General features: G+C 43.4%; 1 protein-coding gene across 1 annotated transcript; it reads left to right on the forward strand.

Annotated features, from left to right (window-relative positions):
- The first annotated feature begins 3,488 nt into the window (after nt 1-3,488).
- SELE (selectin E) lies at nt 3,489-17,080 on the forward strand. Its single transcript, XM_083621605.1, has 14 exons — nt 3,489-4,082; nt 5,391-5,489; nt 7,163-7,549; nt 9,031-9,138; nt 9,264-9,449; nt 10,398-10,583; nt 10,722-10,907; nt 12,044-12,229; nt 12,343-12,528; nt 13,275-13,460; nt 14,250-14,360; nt 15,672-15,693; nt 15,809-15,866; nt 16,736-17,080. The coding sequence occupies exons 2-13, from the start codon at nt 5,453-5,455 to the stop codon at nt 15,855-15,857; spliced, it is 1,830 nt and encodes a 609-aa protein (XP_083477731.1). The 5' UTR covers nt 3,489-4,082; nt 5,391-5,452; the 3' UTR covers nt 15,858-15,866; nt 16,736-17,080.
- Nucleotides 17,081-22,917: the final 5,837 nt, after the last annotated feature.

Below are 22,917 nucleotides of genomic sequence, written 5' to 3' on the forward strand. Positions count from 1 at the left end.
GCTTATATTGTTGTTATGTTATGTTGTTACGTTATGTTTTATGTTGGTATGCATGTGTGCAAAATTTTGTCCTCACTCACAGCATCATATTACCCATGTCCGCCCCTGCTAATACTATATAAAATGATTTCTGCAAATGCTTTTTTTTTGTAGAAACATACGTACTATATTTTAAAACAATCACACAGCAATGCTCCTCTAACACTCCTCCCTCAACATGCCCCTACCAAAGACTGAGAGCGACTTTCAAAGAAATATCAGTAGAAAGTCCCTGCTTACAATCTAAGATACACAACACAAAAAGAAAAAGGAATGAAAGAGAGAAGGAAAATATAGGGGAGGAAAAGGGTTTAATGGAAAGGATCAAATCTGAACAATAAGATGATTGCTAATAATCTTAATTACCCACTTTCCAGTGAAGCTGGGTAAGCAGCCAAAACAAGCAACTTGGTGGAAGTTTTACAGTGACCTTTTTCCTGCTTATCATCAGATGTAAAGTCTTGTTTGGACACTGGACAGGAAAGGTATTTCATAACCAACAAGCTTACAACCTGGTGGAGTTTCCTTCCTTTCTGGAACTTTACTAATGATGTATTATTCCAGTAAAGTTCCAACATGGCATTTAGAAAACTTCAGTCAATAAAAGTAGGTTTCAGTGTTAGTGATGCCTAGTAGGAAGCTCATAAAATCCACTAAGGGGAAAATATCAAATCATAATAAAGCACACATTTCAAATCACAAATGAATTTTCAAATTTGGGGGGGGTATGATTGAAAAGGGTTGCATCATTAAACATGTCAAAGATTATTATATCATTAAACATGTCAAAGATTTCCAATTGCAAACTACAAAGGGAAACTTATTTGTATTCCTATAGAAATGATGTCTACCACAGGAACAAACTCCTGGGGGCCAAGGTCCCTTTGGCCCCCCACCAATAAAATATTTGAGGGGGCTGGGCCTCTCCAAAGTTGATGGACATTGTCATTCAAATGGTGTGTGTGTATGTGTGCCACGTCTTGTGATTGATTGTGCAGGGTGGGGTTTATCTGGGCCCCTCTAATAGAGGTGCGCAGCCTGGGAGTCATTTTAGACTCACAGCTGTCTATGGAGGTGCAGGTCAATTCTGTGTCCAGGGCAGCTGTTTATCAGCTCTATCTGGTACGCAGGCTGAGACCCTACCTCCCCACAGACTGCCTCGCCAGAGTGGTGCATGCTCTAGTTATCTCTTGCTTGGACTACTGCAATGTGCTCTATGTGGGGCTACCTTTGAAGGTGACCCGGAAACTACAACTAATCCAGAATGCGGCAGCTAGACTGGTGACTGGGAGCGGCCGCCAAGATCACATAACACCGGTCCTGAAAGACCGACATTGGCTCCCAGTACGTTTCCGAGCCAATTCAAAGTGTTGGTGCTGACCTTTAAAGCCCTAAACGGCCTCGGTCCTGTATACCTGAAGGAGCATCTCCACCCCCATCGTTCTGCCCAGACACTGAGGTCCAGCGCTGAGGGCCTTCTGGCGGTTCCCTCGCTGCGAGAAGCCAAGTCACAGGGAACCAGGCAGAGGGCCTTCTTGGTAGTGGCACCCACCCTGTGGAACGCCCTCCCACCAGATTTCAAAGAGAAAAACAACTACCTGACTTTTAGAAGACATCTGAAGGCAGCCCTGTTTAGGGAAGCTTTTAATATTTAATAGACTATTGTATTCTAATATTTTGTTGGAAGCCGTCCAGCCAGGGTATAAACAAATTATTATTATTATTATTATTATTATTATTATTATTATTATTATTTCAAGTTGGCACCCCGAGGCCTGCATTCAGTATATATAGGGCCCCTTTTCAGGGTCAACCTAAACAGGGTATGCAGACATGTACATAGCACGATGGTATCTTACGTGCAGTTAACTTGCACGATTTTAACTGCACACGGTTGAAATCGCGCAAGTTAAGTCCAAGCAAGGTGGAGAGCGTAGAAGCTCTTTATACGCTGGGTCTACTTCTGGCACAGAAATGTATTTCAAAATCGCCTCTGTCCTTTCTGGCCAAGGCCCGCTTGGCACTTGCATACCCTCCAAGTGCCCCAACTTTCAAGGGACAGTCCTGGAATTACAAAAAAGCCATCCTGGCTTCTGATTTGATCCCAGAATGTCCCTATTTCCTCCAGCAGCGCTGCCGCCACCGAACTCGGGGAGGAGGTGATTGTCCTGAGTGACGCCGGCTGTGAGGCAGCATCCCGTTGCCTCTCCATGGCTGCATCCGCTGGCCTCCTCTGTTGGGCGGCTCGTAGTGGCTGCTGGGGGGCAGGCAAGGAGGAGGAGAGGCTGCCACTGCCAAGGCCCAGGGCCGAGGGGCAGGGAGAAGGCAGGGCTCCCCTGGGTGGGAAAAATGGGGAGTGGAGCAGACCACAAGGTGTCTCTTTTTTTAAAAAAAAATGCTTTGTGCGTCTGTGTAATCCTGCCCCTTTCTAAAATCGATTTATTGCTGTATGCTTTTCTTTTTGTTACTGCCAAAAAAATATATCTAAAAATCCAGATTAAGGGATTTTCTCCATGGCCAGGAAAGGAGCGGCAGGGGGCTCGCTTCCGAACATGTAAAAACATTGGCAATTACTGAAGTCCCGGGTGTGGCTAGGGGTTATCAGACATTGCCTTATCTATGTAGATAATCACAGTGGCGTAGTGGAGGGGGAGTGTGGTCTGGCAGGGTTGTGGCCCCGGGCATATTTTTTTCAGGGGGCGCTCAACCAGGGGCCCCAATGACAGGTTTCCTCGTCGAGGCTGGAGCTGCGGGCCTTTGGGGTCTGGCTAAAGCGCGCAAGGGAGCTGCTGAGGCACCTTTCTCACGCAATGGCCCAATGTTGCCAGCTGGCTCCACTTGACCCCGGGGCGGAAGCAGTGGAGAGGGTTGCAGCAGCTGTATTGGGCGTGCGAGTGAGCCCTCCCTGTGCCACTTTCCGAGGCTGGAATTGGACCATCCAACTGTAATCATGTGTTGGTTTACATTTTCCTTTCTTACAATTTTATAATTGTAAACTGCTTAGAAGCCATTTGGGCATGTAAGTGGTAAAAGGTAAAGGGACCCCTGACCATTAGGTCCAGTCGCAACCGACTCTGGGGTTGCGGCGTTCATCTCGCTTTATTGGCCGAGGGAGCCGGCGTACAGCTTCCGGGTCATGTGGCCGGCATGACTAAGCAGCTTCTGGCGAACCAGAGCAGCACACAGAAATGCTGTTTACCTTCCTGCCGAAGTGGTACCTATTTATCTACTTGCACTTTGACGTGCTTTCGAACTGCTAGGTTGGCAGGAGCAGGGACTGAGCAACGGGAGCTCACCCCGTCGCGGGGATTTGAACCGCCAACCTTCTGATCAGCAAGTCCTAGGCTCTGTGGTTTAATCCACAGCGCCACCCGCGTCCCATTCATGTAAGTGGTATACAAATGTAATAATAATAATAATAATAATAATAACAACAACAACTCGGCCCAAACCTGAGCAACCTACATAAACCCTTTCCCCTCTGAAACCTATTTATAAAAAGAGTTTGAAAATTTGGATTTGGAAGAAAACACAAAGAACAATTTGTAAATTTGATTCACTGAAATAGCAGATTTTGATTCCACCGTGTGAGTTTCCCTAGTTTAGAATACAGAACTTGCTTACAAAACAAACACAATTCCATTTGCAGCTACAGCAGCAAAGAAACTTGAATGCCTTTTTTTTTTTTTACTGTTAGGACTGATTTCTATGTCCAGGAATTTAAAAAATAGCACAGATGCTCACCAGTGTTTTGAGAAGGAAGAGGCAGGGAGGCTGTCTGACTAATTTAGAAACATTCCGGGCAAATCGTTTTTTTTCCTATCTAGGGAAATTCTCACTCCCCGCCTCCTCAGTAACATTTTGCTGGACACAGTATAAAAGACACAGGGCTCATGGCTCACAGTTAAGTATCAGCACGTGAAAGCTGTAAGACGGGTCCTTGGCCAAAACCTAGAATACTGACCTCACCAAGGACACAGGCTCTACATCAAGGCAGCTACACCAGCATACTTCTGAGAATCAGGATTCTGCAGCTATTGTTGGTAAGTAAGCAAGACTCTGTGTGCATGTTTATGTATTTTTATTGCATATTAATAAACAGATAGTAAGCCATGTATGTATTGTACCATTGCTGAAATGCAAAAATGCATAAGGTGCCGAACTCAAAATGATGATTCTTGTCCATAACGAAACAATACCACTTGGAAAAGAATTCCATGTGTGTGATTTGTCCATTTCTTCTAAGAACCTAGATTCAGGTAGGTAGCCGTGTTGGTCTGACGCAGTCGAAATAAAAAAAAAAAATTGTCCAGTAGCACCTTATAGACCAACTAAGTTTGTTCTGGTAAAAGCATACACGCAAAATCTTATACCAGAACAAACCTAGTTGGTCTATAAAGTGCTACTGGGCATTTTTTAAAATTTTTATTTCTAAGAACCTGTTACTGTGTTCATGCGTGCCTATTTCCAATACCCATTCTGTAATAGTTGGGATTGCCCATTTTTCCAGTATTGAGCATGTACTATCCTAACTGCTAAGAAGAGATTAACTGTCAAGTGTTCACCTTCATTGTTAGGTACATTCATTATGTTATTTGCGGTGTAATCCTCCTATGCCCATCTCCTCGGGGCTTAGCCAGATTTCCTCTTGTCCTGCTGCTCTCAGGATTTTCATCTATTCAATTTAAAGCTAAAAAGCAGGTTTTCCCTGGGAAAGGAGTGGGGCAAGGGGAAAACCACTCAGGCCTGTGTTTTCTAGGCACAGGTCAAGTTGAAGTGTGGGCAGCCCTCAGTCAGAAGTAAAGGTAAAGGGACCCCTGACCATTAGGTCCAGTCGCGGACGACTCTGGGGTTGCGGCGCTCATCTCGCTTTACTGGCCGAGGGAGCCAGCGTACAGCTTCCGGGTCATGTGGCCAGCATGACTAAGCCGCTTCTGGTGGGTGAACCAGAGCAGCGCACGGAAACGTCGTTTACCTTCCCGCCGGAGACCTATTTATCTACTTGCACTTTGAGGTGCTTTCGAACTGCTAGGTTGGCAGGAGCAGGGACCGAGCAACAAGAGCTCACCCCGTCACGGGGATTCGAACAGCCGACCTTCTGATCGGCAAGTCCTAGGCTCAGTGGTTTATCCCACAGCGCCACCCGCGTCCCTCACAGTCAGAAGTAAATACTGTTTAATTCAATTACTACCAAGTAATTATGGATACATAGGATTGTAGTCTCAGAAAAGTACATCAAACCTCACAGCCTAAAACCATGTCCCAGTGTTCAACCTCAATATATTTTTCCTCTGCTTTAAAACCCATTCCTTACCATAAATGTGCTGCGCTTCCTTTTTTTCTTTATGCAGCAAATTCTACAAAGTCAACTCAAGGGAGGAGAAAAAAAGCTGTATAGTCAGCTCCTGCCATAATGAACGCCCTTTGGTTCCTGTCTGCTCTCACCTATGGTAAGTAATGTCTTTCAGAATGGGAAATCCTCTAGAAAACGGACAGGTGGAGTTCAGCTTTCTGGGAATCCCTTTGGTTTTTAGTAGAGCCCCAAACAGAATTGTTTGCAGCCTACAATTATTGGGTGAATTACTCAGCTCACTCTTATTTGGCTGCCTTATTTGCCCAGGCAGGCGCATTATGTGGCCCATGAGAGCAGCAAAATAACCAGATCGTACAATGGTGATGGGTTGAAATCAGGCCAAATCTTTATTGACAGCAGCAGGCAGGGCAAGGGTTGGCATGGCATTGGGTCCCAGGATCAGTTCATCCTTCCCCCATGTTGATGGGATGGATCTGCCAGGTTTGGACTGCTCCAAACCTGTCCCGTGGGAGTCAGCCTGTGTTGAACCTTGTCGTGGTGTAAGCCAAGCAAGCAAGGTCTCAATGGGTGACCAGGCTGCAGATTCCAACCAGGCAGAAAACCAACCCAAGCTTGGGTTTGCTGTGGTCAATCCTCCCCTTAGTCCCACTCCCTACTATGTTGATCCTGCCCAATGCCTTTTCCGCCTTCATATAAACAACGTTCTTCTGCCTAACAAAGGAAGGCCACAATTTCACTGAAGGAAAGGTGAAAAAAACCAAGCAAGTGCCAAACAGATTGACAGAGAAAAATTCCTTTCTGGCCCTGTCCACCAGTGACCCAAAATTGCTCAGTGAAGGCTCTGACCCTTGCCCAGTATTTTGCTTCAGTCTACGGGCCACAGCACCACCAAGCAAAGGCGTCCTACGCTCATAGGCGCCGAACGGGGCTTAGATGGGAAAAGTCATTTTGCTGTTGCTTGTGTTAGAAAGCTTGCCAATTTAATGAACCAGAGAGCTATTTCCATTTACCTTTTCCCCAGTCCTGCTCTAGAATAATTCAGGAAACTAGAGCACGGAAAGTCAAACAAAATAGTTTAATTTGGTACTGAATAATTGGCTCTTTTAATTGTATTGTAATTTGGTATTGTATTAATGTGACTTTTATTGGATTTTTATAAATGGAAATTAATAAAAATTATTATACTGGGGGGGGATAATTCAGAAATCAACATTCCTTGTTTGATTTTTCTTTACTCTGTAAGCAGCAGCCTTATTCTGCAGACATTTTAAAAAAGTATACTGAAAAGTCAGAATGGACAGAAGTCATATTTTGATTAAAAAATGAATACAGAGTGAAGCCTCTCCTTCTTGACTTCTCTGACCAGTTGTCCAAAGTCATGTTATTTCTTCTCTTTGTCTTCCATCTAACCTAGAGAGTTCAGTAGACCTTTCCTCCTTGACTGCTCACTGGGTTTTTTTGGCACTTATAGGCCAGTCTCCAAGCTCATTTGCTTTCCTCCACCACCCATCTTCATAGCTATGAATTTCCCCTTGTTCACAAGTAGGCTCTTTACTCCCAAAGGGCCTCAAGCTTCTATTCCTGCGTCTCAGGTCCATCACTGGGAATGACATGGTTGTCCACCACTTTTAGAGCCAGGATGCTGCTCCTTCCACCATTTACCACTTGATTTGGCCATCTGTCTATTTTGTTTTCTTACTCCAGCATAAACCTTGTTTCTAAACCGTCAAGGCTTGGAGAGCTCTTTGAGCAACATTTTCTAAATAAATAGACATACATAGCAACTTGATGATGTGTTCTTTTTTCCAGGACTTTTGTTGCTTAAGGAAAGCACCTGCTGGACATATCATTATTCACTTGAAACCATGAATTATACAGAAGCTGAGAAATGGTGTAAAACCCACTTTACTCACCTGGTTGCGATTCAAAATAAGGAGGAAAACGAGTACTTAAACAAAGAGATCCCTTATAATGGATCGTACTACTGGATTGGGATCAGAAAAATTGGCAATGTGTGGAGGTGGGTGGGAACGAACAAGGCATTGACTGAAGAAGCTAAAAACTGGGCAAAAGGTGAACCAAACAACAAAGGGAAAAACCAGGACTGCGTGGAAATCTACATCAACCGAATACAAGATGCAGGAAAGTGGAATGATGAACGTTGCAGCAATAAGAAAAGGGCTTTGTGCTATACAGGTATGGGATCCTTCTAATATATTTGCCTCTAAAACAGCTAGAAACTTGTTTGGCAGATCCTACTGGCTTCTGTGCAAGAGAACATCTTCTTGTATTGTGTGGCATGCAGACTGCTGAATGTTCAGGGATCATCCACACTTTTTCAAATTTGCTTCACTTGTTCCGTGCCCTGATTGCATGGGTCTGAGTGGTTTCCTGCTTGTCCCATTCTTTCTAGGCACAGGTCCAAGAGGTTTTCCGTTTGCATCACTGCTTTCCCCAGGAAAACCCACTTTACCGCTGAATTGGAGTAAACGTCAGTCGCTGGGAAACCCAGCTGATATTTGCTCCGATTCAATGATAAAGAGGGGTGAACCCTAAATAGTCACAGGCTTGCACCACAGTTCCACTGTTCTCTATTCAGTCTATTCACTATAATAATACTACCTGCCTACAGGGTGTAAATGTAATATGGGTTAGAGACAGAATGTCAGTAAACGCCTTTTGATGATCAGTGGAGTGTTTCAGTTTGTTTATCAATAAACTAATAAACCGATAAGTAATAACAAATAAATAGTATGTTTCTTGCTCATACTGTTGCTGGTGTCTGTAAGCCTGAGATGACTTCAAGAGGGCCAGTTAGTTAAGCTGTCCATTTTACTCATTTGCACAGAGTTTGCAAGGGGGTTGTGCAAAGTCAGTTGTTCCTTGTTCTGATTTGTTCACAAGGAGGTCTTAACTAAGGTTACCAGATTTCCCTGTTTCCCAGGGACAGTCCCCGGATTTTCAAATCAGTCCCCATACAAAATCCATTGAAGTTGAAAAGTGTCCCCGGATTCATTGAAAAAAATCTGGTAACCTTAGTCTTAACAGCTGTTAATCCCACACAGCTGTTAATCCCCTTATTGCAAAAAGTATGATGTTTATTTTTATCGGGTGGTGGGAGCAGGTTTGCTGCACAAGAGCATATACATCCACCTCAGTTTCGGATATATCCATCTGATTTTGCCGGTGTGTGATTGAATCCCATCTGCAAAACAGCAACAGTGTGGAAGCGGCCTAGGCTGGGAAAATAAGCACAGGACAACTGTGCCGATGACACCTTGTGATAGCCAAGTGATATGCAGTTTTGCAGTGCTCTATAGTGAAACCATATCAAAGACTGGTGAAATTAAAATTTTTTGCATAAAAGGAAGAGAAAGGAGAACCCTCCAGTAACTCCAATTTGTGGATTTCTCTGTTCTTTGCTGCCTTGTGGAACATGTTCCCCCTTGGACCCACAGAGCAGAAAAAGATGGGCAGCACCCAAAGGGCATGAGACCAAGAAAGAGGATGTGAAGCCTGAGGGTGTGGCCTACATATGATGCGATATTAAACTGAAAGTGGTTTAATGCATCAATGTCTTCAGGGCCAAGAGCCTGTTCCACTCACTTGTTGTAATGGTTCATTTAAAGCATGTTACATATGATGGGGTGATTTATAGCCTGTTAATTGTCTTGCAGCCTCCTGTAATCTGCATTCCTGCAGCGGCCAAGGCACATGTGTGGAGACTATTAATAATTACACCTGCCAGTGTGATACAGGATTCTACGGGCGCAATTGTGAGCATGGTAGGATTAATTGTATAGTTCTTTTTCAAACTGGGCAATTCATCTCTAACCCTGTAGCTTTAATGCACGTTGCTTGAAACAACGGCCTTGCCTAACTCCTTGCTTGTTGTGTTCCTTCTCTATAGTAATTACCTGTGACACACTGAAAAAACCAGATCATGGTACCTTAGAATGCAGCCACCCAGTGAAGGATTTTAGCTACAACTCGTCTTGTCATGTTCAATGCACCGAAGGCTACAAATCCACTGGACTGGAACCCGTATTGTGCACCGATTCTGGAAACTGGTCTGCACCCACCCCTTTGTGTAAAGGTCAGTGAACTGAGCGAATCCTAAATGAATGAAAACTAATGCAGAACCTCTTAGCTTAACCCTAGAAGTGATGAGGGAAGTGAGTCTTCATTAGCCATACAGCATCAAAATCTTTGCTAAGTTGGCAAAGGACATTGTTTTGTGCTAGATTCTGTGGGAGTTGTGACAATACAGTCATACCTTGGATCCCGAACACCTTGGTACTCAGACGTTTTGGCCCCCAAACACCGCAAAACCCGGAAGTGAGTGTTCCAGTTTGTGAACATTCTTTGGAACCCAAATGTCCGACGAGGCTTCCACAGCTTCTGAGCTTCCTGCAGCCAATCAGAAGCTGTGCTTTGGTTTCTGAACATTTTGGAAGTCGAACGGACTTCTGGAACGGATTCTGTTTGACTTCCAAGGTACAACCCAATAGGATAGCCCAAACCACCTTCAAATCCCAAGTTCTCTTTCTCTGGGGGTTGTGTTCCCTGAGACAGCCAAAATGGCACCACCCATACTTAAGAGGTGAGGAATCAGGTAGGCTTGGGAGAGTCCTAAGGTTTGCAGCAGTACAAACAAAAGAAAACAACCCACATTTAAAAAAATTAAGAGAATACACTTCCCCCAAACCGGCCCAGAGTATGTTCAAAAGCCACAGAATGATGACTGACTGTAGGAAGGGAAGAAATGCAAGCAGTGAAGATGGAATGGAGTATCTGAAAACTCGGTGTGTGTAATGGAGTAACCTAGAAAAGTACTTGGCCAGCTGGAACCCTGAACAGGAGCACGCCACACGGCAACAATTTGTTTCAGGTCCCACTTTTAATTTTGTAGCAGTCATCAAACTGGAAAAAATTGTCACGTCTTTGATAGTTAGGCAAAGAATCCATATTCGGCTTCAGGTACCGTGTATCTTATGGACTGGAGAACAAAGACAAACCTAAAGCATTTTTATTGCATTTCTAGTTGCGGAATGCCATGCGCTCCAGACACCTGCTCACGGGTTCCTCAACTGCTCCCACCCCTCTGGGAATTTTGCCTGGAATTCGTCATGTGAGTTTGGCTGTAAAGATGGCTTCGCCTTGAGTGGCTCCAGCAGGCTGCAATGTCAGGCATCTGGAGAGTGGGACGGACAACAGCCATCCTGTGAAGGTACTAGTTTTGTTTCATTGCCTTGCTTACTTTCACGGAGCTCATTATATTTCTCTGTGCACACACCCCGTCCCCCCTCCCGGCACTCTCCTGTAATGTATCTGGATTAACCAAGGTCACGATCTGTGTCTGTTTCAGCGGTGAAATGTGAAGCGGTACCTTCGCCTGAAAATGGCTCTGTGAGTTGCTCCCATGTGGATACAGAACTGACCTACAACTCAACCTGTGATTTCGTGTGTGAGCAGGGCTACGCCTTAAGAGGATCGCCTCAAATTCAGTGTTCATCCGAGGGACGCTGGTCACAGCCAATCCCTGCATGTGAAGGTACAATTTCCTATCCATGGGAAATAAAATGTTCTGAAAAATCTGCAGTTATGATTTTTATTCCATTGGTTTAAACTGAGCTGAATCCCACTCATCTCTCTAACTTGTTAAACTGTTAAAATGGTTTGTAATGAAAGCTTTCAACACATCTCTGGAAATACCGTATTTTTCGCTCTATAAGACACCAGACCATAAGACGCACCTAGTTTTCGGAGGAGGAAAACAAGAAAAAAATATTCTGAATCTCAGAAGCCAGAACAACAAGAGGGATCACTGTGCAGTGAAAGCAGCAATCCCTCTTGCTCTCCTGGCTTCAGCGAAAGCTGCACAGCCTGCATTCGCTCCATAAGACACACACACATTTCCCCTTACTTTTTAGGAGGGAAAAAGTGAGTCTTATAGAACAAAAAATACGGTAGTTGTTTTGAAAGAGCTGGAAACAGGCTGGCTGGCCTGCTTCTGTTCCTACTAACTGGTTCTGGCCCCTGGTGTTCTCAAAAACAAAATCAGAAAAAAGAAAGAAAGCATTGTGAACCACCGTTCCTTTATGCTTCTTTCAAATAGCAGTCATGAAAGGGGCAATCCAGATCAGAACCACAAGGTGAGGCCTTTTCACCATTTTGCCAGTGGGTAAAGGTGCCTTCCTCCCCAAAGCTGCTATTTGTCCCAGGTCAGAAGTCCCACTTACACATCTAAAGGCTTATCAAGACTTTCTACTGCTACATTTTAGCTCCAACTATTATAAAAACAGGTATTGCCTTTCATGTGGCAAGATATATTCAAGTATGGAAGTGTTGAGTTCAGCCCAAAGAAACATGGGAATATATTTTCCCATAACATGCAGGCCCTTCACACTCCCTGCCCATAGTAGTGACGACTGACCTTTCATTAATGCAACCTTACAATTATGAGCTCCCCCCCCCAACTGAATTTCAGAGTGAGGGAATCTTGCTTCTCTCTAGCATCTTACCTCTAACGGTAGAGTCTAACACTTTGAAACCTTCAAGTCTCCCAGTCCATTCACCTGCAGCTCCCTTTCCCATCCACAAAAAGCCTAAGCCCATCTTGTCGCCAGATGTATTTTTTCTTGTTACCTCCAAGACAGAACTAATGGAGATGAATATGTCATTTAACAGCTGTGGAGTGTAGTGAACTGAAACCTCCGGCTCATGGCTTCTTGAACTGCTCTCATGCTTCTGCGAATTTTTCCTGGAATTCAACCTGCAAGTTTGCTTGTGCAGAAGGGTTTGCTCTGAGAGGGTCCAGTGAGCTCCAGTGCGGTGCCTATGGAGAATGGGATGGACAAAAACCAGAGTGTGAAGGTACTATCTCATTTGGGCCATTGCCTTTGTCTGCATTACAGGATTATGTTTTTCTTATTTCTGGTGTCCCTGTGACATGCAAACTAACTGTAAGTTTCAACGGTCTCTTACAGCAGTGAAATGCGAGGTGGTACATCAGCCCGAAAGGGGCTTTGTGAACTGCTCCCACCTGGATTCAGAACCAAGCTACAATTCAGTCTGCGAATTTAGCTGTGAGGAGGGCCACACCTTGAGAGGATCATCCAAAATTCAATGCACATCCAAGGGACACTGGTCAGAGCCAATTCCTGTTTGCGAAGGTGAGACTTAAGCCCATCTCAGCACATTTCCAAATCAGTTTGCAGATACTTTGAAATAAAAAGCCCTCAGGAAAATTCATCAGCATTGTAGTATGCATTTCTCCTAACATACACATTTTTGTGTACAATTTTGCACAATATATACAAGAACTAATATATGCAAGGGCCAATAAATGCACACATATTTTCACTAATATATGTTTTTATCAATATTTTTTGATAGGAGAATTGAATCACAAAATATAGAGAAGGGGAAATTTTGAAGGATAGCTTTGTTTCAGTTTTTGTCTTGTTTTAGGAAACGCAAATGATGTAGGATTGCATTTAAATCAAAACCAAACCAAATTTCTCCCCTGTCTGTAGTAGAGTTGTATCTCAGGCCTATTATTTATTTTGCTATATTTATAGTCTGCTCTTTAATTATATCCCAAGTGGCTAGTTCATACAAGTAGCAAGATGAGCAGGCGATCCTCTTTCTAGACTACACTAGTTTAGTTTGCTATTACATGAAAAATAGATCAATGTTCACAGAAACTCGCAGTTTACTAAACTTGGGTGGAACATAAAAAACCACTGTGAAAATGCTTTTTATAAAAACATTTTGGAAAATGTTTTGAATTTGCCATAGCTTGCTGTCACCATCTAGTGACACATTTGTATATTGCACTGTAAAACCCACTTAAAATGCTTTATTTGCAGCCGTGTAGCTGAGTCCTTAGGTTAATATCTGCATCATTGTATTTCAGCAATACAGTGTGAAATACTGACACCCCCTGAGAACGGCTTCTTGAATTGTTCGGACCCTGCCAGACATTTTGTCTACGGCACAATTTGCGAGGTCAGCTGTACAGAGGGATGGGTCCTGAATGGTCCCCACAGACTCCATTGCCTGGCTGCAGGAAACTGGACGTCAAGTCTTCCCACATGTGGAGGTATCCACTCATCTCATTGCTATCCTTTCTTGTAGTGCCAGCGGTGTAGAAGAGACCTTTGAGTGATCTTGAAAATCAGGGTGGGAAAAGGAAGCATTTTTAGAAACACATAATGGAGGGTCTAGGGACGCGGGTGGCACTGTGGGTTAAACCACAGAGCCTAGGACTTGCCGATCACAAGGTCGGCGGTTTGAATCCCCACGACGGGGTGAGCTCCCGTTGCTCAGTCCCTGCTCCTGCCAACCTAGCAGTTCGAAAGCACATCAAAGTGCAAGTAGATAAATAGGTACCGCTCCGGCGGGAAGGTAAATGGCGTTTCCGTGCGCTGCTCTGGTTCGCCAGAAACGGCTTAGTCATGCTGACCCGGAAGCTGTACGCTGGCTCACTCAGCCAGTAAAGCGAGATGTATGCCGGCTCCCTCGGCCAGTAAAGTGAGATGAGTGCCGCAACCCCAGAGTCGGTCATGACTGCACCTAATGGTCATGGGTCCCTTTACCTTTGCCTTTTAACGGAGGGTCTCTTCTGATGCAGCTCTCTGAAGATGGCTGGATAGGGGAAACACTTATATGAATTATGGGAGATAAGGAACCAGTCGTAAACAGGAGTTTATCCACAAGGGGGAATACTGGTAACATGGTCCCAGGCAAAGCGCTGCAATGGAGGAACCAAGGAGAGATTACAGAAGTGCTGATTTGAAGCCTCCTGTGCTATAAGCTCTGACAGCTATAAAGAATTATAATAATAGCGATTTACCACTGATTTCATTCTAACTCCTTTTTCCAACTTCAGCTCCTTCAGCATCTTCAAGAAACGTGACAATTGCAGCCACAGTCACTTCGGCCTCGTTGCTTTCAATAGGATCGTTCCTTATTTGGCTCATGAAGCGTTTTCGGAGGAAAGGTGAGATATTTCCCTCATCTGTTTGTTACCAAGCTACACCTAGGACTCAGGTGCACAGTTTAAAATGCGCAGCAAAGTGCAATATGCTAAATGTGACACCAGATGGCGACAGTGAGCTATGGCAAATTCAATATCGTTTTCAAAACGATTTTTTTTAAAAGCACTTTCACAGCCTTTTTTTATATGTGTGTAGATTCCACCCTAGTTGCACTTAAAGGGTTGAGGCAGAAATACAGAGTATGATAGAATCATAAAACTGTAAACTTGAAAAAGACCCTGAGGGTCATCTAGTTCAAACCCCCCCCCCCCCCATGCAAGAATCTCAACTAAAGGCATTAACACTTACCTGAATCAGAGGTTGCCAATGCACTTGCTGGTCTCTCCTATGACACCCATGAAAGGTCTCAGTTAATATCCCCTCATTAATCCACACTGCACAAGAGGCAGGTTGCTCTTTCTGCTCAGTACTTGTTTGCACTCACACAGAGCCTAGGACTTGCCGATCAGAAGGTCGGCGGTTCGAATCCCCACGACGGGGTGAGCTCCCATTGCTCAGTCCCAGCTCCTGCCGACCTAGCAGTTGGAAAGCACGTCAAACTGCAAGTAGATAAATAGGTACCGCTCCGGCAGGAAGGTAAAGGGCGTTTCCGTGCGCTGCTCTGGTTCGCCAGAAGCGGCTTAGTCATACTGGCCACATGACCCGGAAGCTGTACGCCGGCTCCCCCGGCCAATAAAGCAAGATGAGTGCCGCAACCCCAGAGTCGGTCACGGCTGGACCTAATGGTCAGGGGTCCCTTTACCTTTACCTTTAGGCATCCTTGTATTAAACACTCTTCCTTAAACTTGCCCACATTTCATGGGATGCCAGGAGTGGATACCCTCCGTTCTATTCTGCACAGAGGAGAGGTGCAAAAAGTGTGATGTAAGCAATGTGATGGCCGATGTAGGGACCAGTTTTCCCCATTGATGGGCTGGGGCCTGGGGGTGGGGCAGGCCTGCATAATATTGTCGTCTTCTCTGTTTCTGTGACTGGTGCCTTACAGCACTTTCTCAGAATTCCACATGTGTTCACTGACCCAAAAAGTCTAGCAACCCCCGGTTCACACAGAATTCCACATAGAGCCCTAGTGTGTAAAAGAGTGCAAGAGGCCAGGTCGAATGTGTCCATCTTAGTACAGCTAAGAAAGTGGAATATTAGCAAAATAACGAGGAGCCAGCTCCTGGGAATGTGGAACCTTTTCCCTAGGTACTTGTGCATGGAACTGCAGCCTTGGTGTCCAAATACTAATAATAATTCTTCTTCTTTTGCAGCGAAGAAATTTTCTCCTGCCAGGTACGTTGCATTTCAAAACTTATGTGGAAAATTCAAAGTAATATTTCATTGACATAGCACTGTTTTATGGCGGAGTGATTTATTAATACATGCATTTTTAATTTCTGTTTCGCAGCAGTTGCTACAGCGTGAATTCTGAAGCTACTTTTGGTCACCTGATTTAATTCACTCAGGTAAGACATGAGAAAGTTCATTTGGAAAAGACATATAAAGCTGAGAATAAGGGCCTTTTTATTTTAAATCTTTTTTTTATTGATTTTTAAGTTTTTACAGATTGGTCACTAATTTAAGCAAATTAAATTAAATTAAGAGAAATTTAACATTTTTCCAAATCTGACTTCTCGCACACCTTCCTAGATGTGTCAATGGTTCTCCTTAGTGCTGCATCATATTCCCCAATTAATTCTAGTTTAACTTCAAACACTACAGATAACCTCACATTACAATATACTTGCGTTTTTGACTTAATTCCTTTTCAGATAACTATCCATCAATCAATTCCTGCATGTATATTAAATTAACATTTCCAGTTTCAACAAGTGAGGTCACTTATCAGATTGTCAATCCCTACTAAATCATTGATTAAACATAGAATAAAACTTCCTCTCCAGCCCTCTGTGTGTCTAGAAACATAGCAATTTTCTTATTGCTCAGCTCCTTTGTCCAACATCGGATGTAGTCTGTATTCGTTCTCTCTCTCTATCTTTTTAAGATAGGAACTCCAAGGTCGATCATCTCATTCAGTATATTTTCCCACCAGTGACATCATAGCAACCAGCCCATGATATCCAGGGATGCTAACCACATTCTCCTAGATAATTCAAGTTCTTGTTTCAGCCTCTTCCCCTGATCCGAGCCCCTTGGCCACAGATGTATTTGTAATAAGAATTTGTGGTTGCGATCCTTATCCACACTTACTTGGGAGCAAGCGCCACTGATTTTCAGTGGGACGGAAAGGTGTAAATATGCATAGGATTGTATGGTGTACAATGTTTTTCCTGAATGCACCTCTTTTAAATTTCAAACATTGTTATTTTTGTAGGATTTCAAGCCATCTCCTCTGGAGTATGTGAAGAAGGAGAATGAAGAATGGCCATAAGTCAGGCGTCAGAAGTTCTTGTGTTTTATCAATAAGAACAGCCTGAGCTAAACATTTGCTTTCTGCAAGAGAATATGGCAGTGCCAGTGTCTATCAGGCTTCTCAGAGCATGGACAAAGATCAAACATGGTGCCTCTGGTGGAGAGATCTGTCATCCTGGAACTGAAGAGAAGGTACCACAGTAACCTGAGAAAAATCTTCCTGCTACACCAAAGCCATCTGCACAGGATATCTCTCTTGATGAAGCTGCATCAGATGAGGAAGAGCACTGAATAGCCATTGTGGAAGATATTTTTTGTTTGCTTAAAGTGAAATCTAATGGCCTTGGGTACAATCCACCAGGCTCTTCCCATGTCCCATCCCATGAACAGCTAGTTCCCTTTCATTTCGATGAGTCTAGCAGGGAGATATTTTCCTGTCGATAATTACCCTCATTTTGTGGGATAAAATAGTTCTTTGTATAATGCTTAGAGTTCAAATGCAGTAGTGGAAAAATTCACATTCCGCTTCTTAACTTTTAAATGCATATGTTGAAATCCTCACCCAGAATTTTGCTTTTTGGTTGCCATACAAAATAGTTGATCTATGCCAAAGTCCAAATATATATATAAAAAGACGACTGTTTTGATTTTAAATTCTGCTTGGAGATGGGTTTTAGATTTGCACCTTTGAATGGGAAACATTTTGTTTCACATCCTAAAAGTGTTTTTTGAAACCCAGACTTCAAGTTCTTATAGTCACAGATATTTGCCGAAAAATAAATGTGGATGAGTTTCACCTCTTCCTCCTGGTGTGGAAGATATTATTTTGTTTTAAGTGTGTGCTCTATTTATTTATTTATATTTATTAAACTTATTAGTTGCTTGTAGCCTGAAGATCTCCAAGTGACTTACAGCAATATATATATATATATATATATATATATATTATCTAGCTAGCACTGAAATTAATTTTAGGATAGTAGCACCTGTTTAATTTCTTAAATGCTGACTTTGAAACATTTATCAAAGCTACCGTAACCTTAATTCAGTTATAACAATGTAGATTTTTTTTCCTTTTTGGCTGCTATGTTTTACAGAGCGTTTTCACTATCTTTGTGAAAGCAAAAGTGTAATTAAATCCAAGGCGTTAGAAATTTTTCATCCCTATGGGATTTAGTACTGTAATTTCAATTATATTGATTATATTTATTGCTTGGGCATTTTCATTTCAGGACAAAAAAAAAAAAGATTATCTAAAGAAAAAAGTAGTAAAATTAATTATATTTACTAAAAATCCTCCTAATAAATAGCAAAGCTAAAAAATGTTGAAACAAATGGAACCATATTTTCCTTATTGTGGCTTATATCCACAGTCTTGGAATACCTCAATTTTCCAATTCAATATCGTTTAAATAGTTTATATTCTTGTATATCAGGCCAACAGCACAAAGGGTGCAGACGGTTACATCCATCCCCAGAAATTCTGTCACTTCTTAATTCTGAATTTTCCTTTGAAGAGTTAAGTTATGTATTTTAAATTAGGGGTTTTTTTGGGGGGGTGTTTTGATACTATCAAATACAGTTAAAAGGCACTGCTAATTTCTGAAAATGATGCCCATGTCCTGTCCTGGGCTTGCCTGATCTTATTTTCCTCTATAAACATTCCATTATATCCATTTGTTCAGAATGAATATATCAGTCGCATCTAAGGAGTACTTTGAACTATCTTATAACATGCACCTGCACAAAGCTCTCTACTAGAAATGATACCCTGTTATATATGAAGTACAAAAATATGCAAAATCTGAGTACCTGAAATGTAGAGACTGAAAATTTAACACTTATTTGGTATATGTTCAGACATTTGGGGTATAATTTCAGTAGCCTGTTGATGGGTAGCTTCCAGTAAGAGCCTGGCAGTAGCCCTAAGCATGTTTCCCTTAAAATCGGTGACACAATGTACTGTATTTCCTAGTAAACATGGTTAAATCTAGCTTCCTGGGCATCCAAATCTTTTAAATCCTGATCTAAGTATAGACCATGAATGAGTGAGATTGTCTACCAAGCAATGTGTTTCAGATCAGGGTATTAGTGTTTACCCCATCAAACAGTGGCGTGGGGTTTCCTTATATTTCAAATACCCCCTAGAAGCACACAAATAGTTTAAATCTAAAACATAATAAAATATGGTATGTATTTAATTTATTCAAAGTTATGTATTTAATTTGGCCATTGCCAGAAGTTTATTGTGCTTTTTTGTTTACGTGCATTCCCAATAAAACAGTTCTGAATTCAAAGCCTGTTGTAACCTTGCATTATTAAGTCTGAACTGCCTGAGTCTGAACGCGCAACTTTCGGTGGCAGCGGCTACGTGGATTATAATCTTGTTTTGCTCATCTGCCACAAGGACGCAGTTCACAAGAGGAGTGCTCTCCTGCCGCCACAGAGCTTCCATGGAATGAAACTCTTGCAGAGATTGTTCCCTTGACATATTAAGAGTGAGAAAACACAGCGACCAGCAGATGGTGCCATTTGCACAGGACTCCGTGTCCGATGGATGGAGAGGGTGCTTCTGTCACGGTAGAGCTGAACACCCCAAATTATCTCTCTTTTTTTAAAAAAATAATTTTTATTGAATGATTTTATGTTACAAAAAAACATTACAACCATACTACCAAACATTCCGCTGGGACGCGGGTGGCGCTGTGGGTTAAAGCACAGAGCCTAGGGCTTGCTGATCAGAAGGTCGGCGGTTCGAATCCCCGCCACGGGGTGAGCTCCTGTTGTTTGGTCCCAGCTCCTGCCAACCTAGCAGTTCGAAAGCACGCCAAAGTGCAAGTAGATAAATAGGTACCGCTCCAGCGGGAAGGTAAACGGCGTTTCTGTGCGCTGCTCTGGTTCGCCAGAAGCGGCTTAGTCATGCTGGCCACATGACCCGGAAGCTGCACCCCGGCTCCCTCAACCAATAAAGCGAGATGAGTGCCGCAACCCCAGAGTCGGCCGCGACTGGACCTAATGGTCAGGGGTCCCTTTACCAAACATTCCATACAAAACACACATATGTATAGACACACACACAAAAATGAAAATAATGAAAGTAAATATTTCCCCCCTTTTCCCCCCTTTTATCTTACAAAATATTTTCTTCAATTTTGACTTCCTGTCAAGTCCCTTTGCATATGTTTTATCTTACAATCGAATGCACACAAAACAATAAACCTTTCTACATAAATTTTCCAATACGTTCTGAAAACATAATAAATCCTTAATTGTTATCCACCTCCTTTTACTTCCTTTGTCACTTGAATGCTAGCACGGAGTATTAACATACAGCTTCCTTAAATAAGCCATAGTTTTCGCAAGCAATCCTACAGCCGCTTTAAAGCACCTTACCATGCTCACAGTCCTAGGAGTGAATTTCTTCCCTTTTTTTGGCTCAAGAGCTGCCTTCACTTTTTTGGGGGGTTAAATAATTTTTATTAATTTTCAATTCTAAAAATCCAATATGTGCATATTATATTAACCCCAAATAGCAATAACAATTCAAATGCAAATCAATTACATAGCCAATTTTCTGTGCTGTACTTCACAGCTTCTCACGTGCTGTACTTCAAGGTCTTTTTCCCTTTCATTCTGCCTCCAGACTATTGCTCAAACCAAATACAATCCATTCTTGATAAAAACCCTTATACCACAGCTACAATGATTAACTTCAATTCGCATTAACACATATAGTAATTTGCAAATTCGCAAGTGAAGTTCTCCTTTCTTCCTGTGTGAGGTATTAATTTCCATCAATTGTTCCTTTAACTCTTTATCAAATATTATGTCCATATTAGTTATTCCTGATCCCTTTGTGCCTTACGACTTTGTTGACTCGAAGTTACTCTGGAAAGATCTCTCTCTTTGTTCTCAACTATTCTGATTGCAGCTGAAAAATTCCACCTTCGCTCTTGACTGTGCACCAGAGTCACACACAGGCCAGCAGCCCATTCCTCAGTTGATCCACACACGTCAGGTATGAAGGGATATCATTGTCGTCTCTGATCATCAAATGACTGACCTGATGGCCAGGGAGGGAAGTTCATGTCAGAGCATTGCCAAAATTGGCAGGGTCTTAACAGGGAGTAGGACTGGGGGGGGGGGAATGCTTGGATGGTTGGATCAGGCTCCCAAAGTAGGGATTCGCCACCCCGGAGGCAGAAGCAAGTTCCCCCCCCCCAAAAAAAATGGCTTAAGCATAGCAATATTGGTAAAGGTCTCGGAAAAAATGCACTTTGAACCATGGGGAGCCTTCTTTGAGAGGATACCACCCGCCGAACGGAAAGCCCCGTATTGTTTAAATGGAAGCTAAGGTAAAGGTGGGGACACAGGTGGCGCTGTGGGTTAAGCCACAGAGCCTAGGACTTGCTGATCAGAAGGTGGGTGGTTCGAATCCCAGCGACGGGGTGAGCTCCCGTTGCTCGGTCCCTGCTCCTGCCAACCTAGCATTTCGAAAGCACGTCAAAGTGCAAGTAGATAAATAGGTACCGCTCCGGCGGGAAGGTAAACGGCATTTCCGTGCGCTGCTCTGGTTCGCCAGAAGCGGCTTAGTCATGCTGGCCACATGACCCGGAAGCTGTACGCCGGCTCCCTCGGCCAATAAAGCGAGATGAGTGCCGCAACCCCAGAGTCGGCCATGACTGGACCTAATGGTCAGGGGTCCCTTTACCTTTACCTAAAGCTATCATGCCATGAATTGAAATGCCTGGTTGTTGTTTTTAAAACAGCGGTGGCGGTAGCAGCAAAAACAAGCTCCCCCCCTGCAGAATTAGTGCTTCAGACAGGGAGGAATACCCTGCCTTTGTGAAACATCTCCAATTGAAACAGTGCAGGGGACTGTGGGCCTAGGTTCTGCACTAGAAAGTTACTTAGCTAAAGGGCCGGCCCATCCATGAGGCAAGGTGAGGCAACTGCCTCAGGTGGCAGGATCCACGGAGCAGCAGATTACAATGCAGATCTGTATTGCCCAACCTGTTCCTGCTGTAGATCATCACTCACCCAGAGGTGGCCTTTTGTGGTTTGCCTCAGGTGCCCAAATGTCTTGGGCTGGACCTGCTTAGCTGATACTTAGCACTCCTTGAATTCCTGTCTATACAAAGCCAGAGGACTCCAAAAATCCTTTGTACAGTCACAGCTCGCGTTAAAGTTGCTTCAGGTGGAGCGTTTTCAGGTTGCGCTCCGTGGCAACCTGGAAGTAACGGAACACGTTACTTCCTGGTTTCGCCGCTCGCACATGTGCAGATGCTCAAAATTACATCACGCACATGCGCATAAGCGGCAAATCGCGACCCGCGCACACGCAGACGCGATTTGCATTCTCTTCAGGATGCGAACAGGGCTCTGGAACGGATCCCGTTCGCCTCCAGAGGTACCACAGTAATAAGCTGCAGATTTTATTTATTTAATTTTATATCGAGGTTTGTTGTTTGTATTGTTGTCTTTTAATGTTATATCTTGCCTTTACTTCCAAAGGAGCCCAATGTGACAAACAAGAAGAGATAGAAAAGGCATAGGCAAACTCGGCCCTCCAGATGTTTTGGGACTACAATTCCCATCATCCCTGACCACTGGTCCTGTTAGCTAGGGAACATGGGAGGTGTAGTCCCAAAACATCTGGAGGGCCGAGTTTGCCTATGCCTGAGATAGAACAATAAAAACAGCTTTTAAAAAACAAAAATTCCTTGAAATAATTCTAATACAGATGGGGACAGGGGAAGATCTCATCTTAAGCAGCTTGTCCCAAGAACACGATTAAACACAGGCATGGAAAATAACACCTGGCTCCAAACAAAACGATTGTCTGCCTCTATGCCTCCTTAAAGGTCCACGAAATAAACCGCTTTGTAAACACTGTGAAACCTCAAGGTATTATTGGTGTGCTATTCCATCCTGATGGGGCTTTCTGCTTAAAATAGGGAGGCAGACAGGGAGCCAGGCCAGGGGGCAAGGATGGTCACAGCATGTCTAATGGGAGCACCATAACAAGGACTGACCTCTGGGTCAGAGATCTAAGTAGGTAATGCTTATGACTTAGTGATTATCAACTAAAGAGTAAGCAATAAATGGCCATTCCCCACCACCCCACCCTCAAGCAGGATGGAG

This window comes from Podarcis filfolensis (genome assembly GCF_964270895.1).
Source record: "Podarcis filfolensis genome assembly, chromosome: 6".
Classification (NCBI taxonomy): Eukaryota; Metazoa; Chordata; class Lepidosauria; order Squamata; family Lacertidae; genus Podarcis; species Podarcis filfolensis.